Genomic DNA, 5,539 nt, shown 5'->3' on the forward strand with positions numbered 1-5,539 from the left:
GGAATGTGAGATTAGTGAAGAATAAATAAAGGGAGTCGATAAAATCTCCAGCAAATGAGATTCAAGTTCTGAGGAATGTGGATTTTTATTATTAGATGGAACATTAGCAGAGATGAGTGACATACTACATGAGCTCTTCATCAGAACTGGGATAGGCTGAAGACAAAAGCTTCAGCACCAGAGCAGAGACGGAGAGAAGGAGAGATTAAGGTGCAGATGAATCTGGAGAGATTTTTATTAATGTGTTAATTCCACAATATAAGCGTTTGTTTTAACACTATCCTGGTGTTTATTAAATTCCAACAAAAATTAATTATTTATAAATCAATAAAATAAAATAAAATATGTTGCAAAAGTGGCACAGACATCACTGTTGTCTAAAATGTGAATAATAAATAGGATAAACATTTTCCAAAAATTACTTGTTAATTTACAATAAATTAGAAAAGCATAGCTTCTTTTCAACTAAAGAAAACAAATAAACTTCTCAAAACACAAACTCTGAAAAGCGTTCATTCAAACACTATATTTAATAATGAGGAAGTAAAACACACATGCTTTTTTCTGCCCCAGAAGCACACTGTATATCAAAATGCTCGTAAAGCTGCAGATTTTCAAGTTCAATAACAGTTTCCTTGTCTTCAACACTGCATACTACAAACGCATAAATAATCAGTCACAAGCTTATTGACTATAAATGATATACAATCAGCAATAAACAGGATCTTGGCTATTTTGAAAACTACAGGAATTACATGCATTAATGCAGTGGTCCCCAACCCTTGTTTTCTGCCACGGCCCGGTTTAATGTCAGACAATATTTTGGATCCTAACCCTTTAAGGTTTGGTGGATTAATACAACAAAATAAAATGAAACGACCATAAAAACTGGTATTTTCTAAATCGAATAGAAAACGTTAATCCACTGTGTTGTTTTTTGTTCATTTTGCTCGCTTGGGGGTTTAAATTTAGAGGTAATGTATTATGTGTTAGTGGCCGGAGCCACTAAAGAAGGTAAGACATGTGACCATAAGATATGAGTGTACAAGCAGTTGAAGTAATGTCCATGAATGATTTTTGCCCTGAAAGTGCCCACCTTTAAAGCAACTTAGACGATATTTCAGTAATGAAGAGTAGTGAGAAGTCTGGATTCACCTTAAATAAAATCCACATAAATCCTGTGCATGACACTTTTAATTAATCTCCAAACTTACCAGTCCCAAAAAAACGAGGAAAGGCTTTCAGAATGTCTGTTGTCTTGATCATGGACAAGCCTATGCCTATACTGAAAAGTCTTCTTGATTCTGAGTAAGACCGGTGCATCATCTGTGGAATGGGTACGAAAAGCAATTGCCTCATCATGCTGCTCAGAGCTGGAACATCTGTTTAAAGAAAGGTCCACTCAGGTCAGTCTCACTTCTCTTGGACAACAGTTTCTCTTGTTGGTGTTCCTCTGCACTCTGGTCTTCAGTCACCATCTTATCCAGTCCCACTGTCTGCATCAAAAAATGTTCCTATGGCATATAAAACATTATAAAGTTTATTATTCACCGTGACAATCTAAACAGCTTTAATATAGGGACCTACACTCCTGCCAGGACTACTGTGAGGCATGAAGCAAGACAAGATGTGATGGGGGAGTGGGGGTGGGGGGCTTACGACTAACTTTTGAGAGCACTGGCACCACTAAATTCTACAGTTGGCAGTGCTGATTGATCAGACAATAATTCTATAATTATTGGCTGAATTTGGATGCTTCTCATGAGCATATTGTGGCGATGTTATTAATTCTGTGGTGAATTAAAAAGCTTTTTCTCACCAGATCTATTAGTCCTGTTTTATAACCACTGATGCATATCAATAATACATCATTAGAAAGATCATTGATAAGAACAGTGCTGCTTAATTAAAACTTTCGTTTTGATTGCAATTTGATGTTTCTCACATGCAACAGAAATCGCAGCTTTTATCAGGCAAAAACGTGATCGCATTAGTGTGACCTGAACAAAATATTGTTGCACAAACAGGAAAAAAGGCCAGAAAATGCAGTCACAATCTGATGCAGTAATAAACTGCGGTTGAGTAAAATTCTTTACTGGTTCCCTGCAAAATATCTAAAAAAATGTCTAAAAACAAATACATCTATTGCACAAAAGCAACAAGTAGAATTAAATAAAAATAAAAATGATTTACCGGAGCAAGCATTAGTTAGGAACAATTTCTATTCATAACAAGTATTTGCAGTGTTGAGCAATACCATTCTAATCATTCTATCTAAGTCTAATCATTCTAATCACAGTCGTATCTGTTGAGTCCTTGAATGCAATTGCCAACCAGGTGTTTAAATTAAAATCCACCCATCAATTTAAACACTAGTTTTTGTTTAAGATACTCACATAGCATTATTTTTTTAAATGGATACTTCATTGACGGAAAAAGTATCACACCACCAAGAACATACTGCTCTCTCTGGTTCCTTGAGGGAATCCTCCTTGGACAGCAAAGACAGACTACATAAAAACAAAAACACAACCCTCACATGTACAAACATGACAAGAGTTGCTTTGACTTACAGCCACTAAAACCGTCATAAGTGCAATTTCTAACTTGAATACAATAAAAACTATAAGTAAACAGACACTAATAAAACTAAAATAGGCTACAACCTACAGAACAAATAAACACAGTATAACAAATACACAAATAAAGTAAGCAGGGTTTAACAACTGGGTTTACAAGGTGGGCATTGACATTTTTTGTGTGTATTCAACGTTGGGACGTAGCTATATACCTATATATATACGTAAGGAAGCTACAGACTTAGAAAAGAGTTAAATAAGATTGTAAGAGCAAATAGCTCAAGACAACGACCATCCTACCGTGCCGAAGAAGTCTACAGTTTCCTGCCTCAATGACTACCGTCCCGTCGCGCTCACACCCATTGTGATGAAGTGCTTCGAGAGGCTCGTCATGAAGCACATCAAGACCCAGCTTCCACCCTCACTGGACCCCATGCAGTTCGCATATTGTTCAAACCGTTCCACAGACGATGCCATCCCCACAACCCTCCATCTGGCCCTCACCCACCTGGACAACGAGGACTCATATGTACGAATGCTGTTTATAAACTTCAACACAATCATCCCTCAGCACCTGAACGAAAAGTTGAGCCTACTGGGCCTGAACACCTCCCTCTGTAACTGGATCCTGGACTTCCTAACTGGGAGACCTCAGTCAGTCTGGATCAGGAACAGCATCTCCAGCACCACCACACTGAGCACTGGTGCACCTCAGGGCTGTGTGCTCAGCCCACTGCTGTTCACTCTGCTGACTCACGACTGTGTAGCAATGCACAGCTCGAACCACATCAAGTTTGCAGATGACACGACCGTGGTGGGTCTCATCAGCAAGAACGATGAGTCAGCATATAGAGAGGAGGTGGAACATTTAACAGCCTGGTGTGGAGCGAACAACCTGTCTCTGAATGTTGATAAAACAAAAGAGATAGTTGTGGACTTCAGGAGAGCACAGAACGGCCATTCTCCACCGATCATCTATGGATCCTCAGTGGAGATTGTCAAGAGCACAAAATTCCTCAGCTCAACAGCGTCTCCACTTCCTGAGAAGGCTGAGGAAAGCTCATCTCCCTGCCATCCTGACCAGGATCTACAGAGGGACTGCTTTGTAAAGCTGCTTTGAGAAAATGGCCATTGTTAAAAATGCTATGCATATAAAACTGAATTGAAGTGAATCTCATCATCATCGATATGGTAAAGCCTGTGAGGGAGTAATTCTGTGTGATCTAAAATTTCTCATTGAGTTTAGACCTTTGACACTGAACCACTTCCTGTAAACACAACACCACACAGGGTTTATGCCAGTATACTGTCCATAGTCAAACCTCACACACTCTCGTTTTCTTCATAAACTTTTTTATTCACACCTCCTTCACATCGTGTACATTCAATTGTTGGCTAAGAAGTCAAACATCCGGTTGTTGTGGGAGAAACATTTTCCCCACAAAAAGTTTCTGCTTTTGTGCAAGCTTCATGTGGAGCAATCTCTTACTTTATCACATTCAAAAATCTCATGCTTTCAACCACTTCAGCAGGTGAAATGGCTCTCCTGAAGCTTACGGGTAAATCTCCAAAAAAATTTTTCTATTGTATTGTTTAGTCTTTATTATTGAATATGATCTGACTTAGAAAAATGCAATTTGTGGACGCCTGACCATGGGATGAACATCCACATGAACATTGGAATTATCAGAGGATATACAGTACAGACCAAAAGTTTGGACACACCTTCTCATTCAAAGAGTTTTCTTTATTTTTATGACTATGAAAATTGTAGAGTCACACTGAAGGCATCAAAACTATGAATTAACACATGCGGAATTATATACATAACAAAAAAGTGTGAAACAACTGAAAATATGTCATATTGTAGGTTCTTCAAAGTAGCCACCTTTTGCTTAGATTACTGCTTTGCACACTCTTGGCATTTTCTTGATGCCTACTTTGAAGAACCTACAATATGACATATTTTCAGTTCATTTTTTGTTATGTATATAATTCCACATGTGTTAATTCATAGTTTTGATGCCTTCAGTGTGACTCTACAATTTTCATAGTCATGAAAATAAAGAAAACTCTTTGAATGAGAAGGTGTGTCCAAACTTTGGTCTGTACTGTATGTATATATATATATATATATATATATATATATATATATATATATATATATATATATATATATATATATATATATATATGAGTAAATATATATGTATATATATGTTTGAATGTTCTGTTCTTTTCTCTCCACAGTCCTGTGTTCTGTGGTGTGTGTGGCAGTGTTTGATGTTCGTCTGGTCGAATCTCAAAGTGAGTCTCACATCCCAAATCTTTACAAATCTCATGTAAACAGCTGCATTGTTGGATTTTATTCTCAAATTAACTTGTGTTTTATTTATTAATTTATTTATTTTTGGTTTTCAATAACTCAAAACACAATATACATGACACGCCTGAGTCCTGTGTTCTGATTGGTTTATATTAACACGCTTGTTTCCATGGTTTCCAAGAAGATTAACTCACCTGATTCCTGAAGGTTTACTGTAACAATAACCTGATAAAAAAAATCGGTTTATTGTTTAACACGAATTACAAAAAAGATTAGACTAATGAAATGAACTTGACAGATCAAATCCATAAATCCTGCAGGAGTTTCCACCAGAGAAGAGCTTCACGGTGAGGAGATAAATGTGCAGATGTGAGAATCTTCTCAACAGATGATTTTAATCTGCACATGTGAAAATGAAGCTTGTGGTTTAACTTGTCGTTGTTCTGAACCAGTTCACTTCCTGTTTCAGGGTTCATGAAAGTCTGTGTAATGTAAAGCCAGTTCAGTGATTAGAGCACACAAACACACACACACACACACACAAACACACCTCACACACACACAAACACACACCTCACAAACACACACACACACACACACACACACACACACACTCACACACACACACACACAC

At 37.4% G+C, this 5,539-nt stretch overlaps 1 protein-coding gene and 1 long non-coding RNA gene across 2 annotated transcripts in view; one reads left to right on the forward strand and one right to left on the reverse strand.

Annotated features, from left to right (window-relative positions):
- Positions 1–365: 365 nt before the first annotated feature.
- Positions 366–5,441, reverse strand: LOC124384452. Its single transcript, XR_006925399.1, has 3 exons — positions 5,100–5,441; positions 2,397–2,510; positions 366–1,514 (listed from the first exon to the last, which is right to left on the reverse strand). It is a non-coding gene; the product is annotated as an uncharacterized LOC124384452 (long non-coding RNA).
- si:dkey-195m11.11 overlaps positions 3,755–5,539 on the forward strand; it is an 18,480-nt gene continuing 16,695 nt past the window's right edge. The window contains exons 1-2 of the mRNA XM_046847300.1: positions 3,755–4,138; positions 4,830–4,886. Of these exons, the coding sequence (XP_046703256.1) occupies positions 4,090–4,138; positions 4,830–4,886 (106 nt within the window). The 5' untranslated portion in view covers positions 3,755–4,089. The remainder of the gene's footprint in view (positions 4,139–4,829; positions 4,887–5,539) is intronic.

The sequence above is a fragment of the Silurus meridionalis genome, chromosome 1 (assembly GCF_014805685.1).
Source record: "Silurus meridionalis isolate SWU-2019-XX chromosome 1, ASM1480568v1, whole genome shotgun sequence".
In the NCBI taxonomy this organism is placed as follows: Eukaryota; Metazoa; Chordata; class Actinopteri; order Siluriformes; family Siluridae; genus Silurus; species Silurus meridionalis.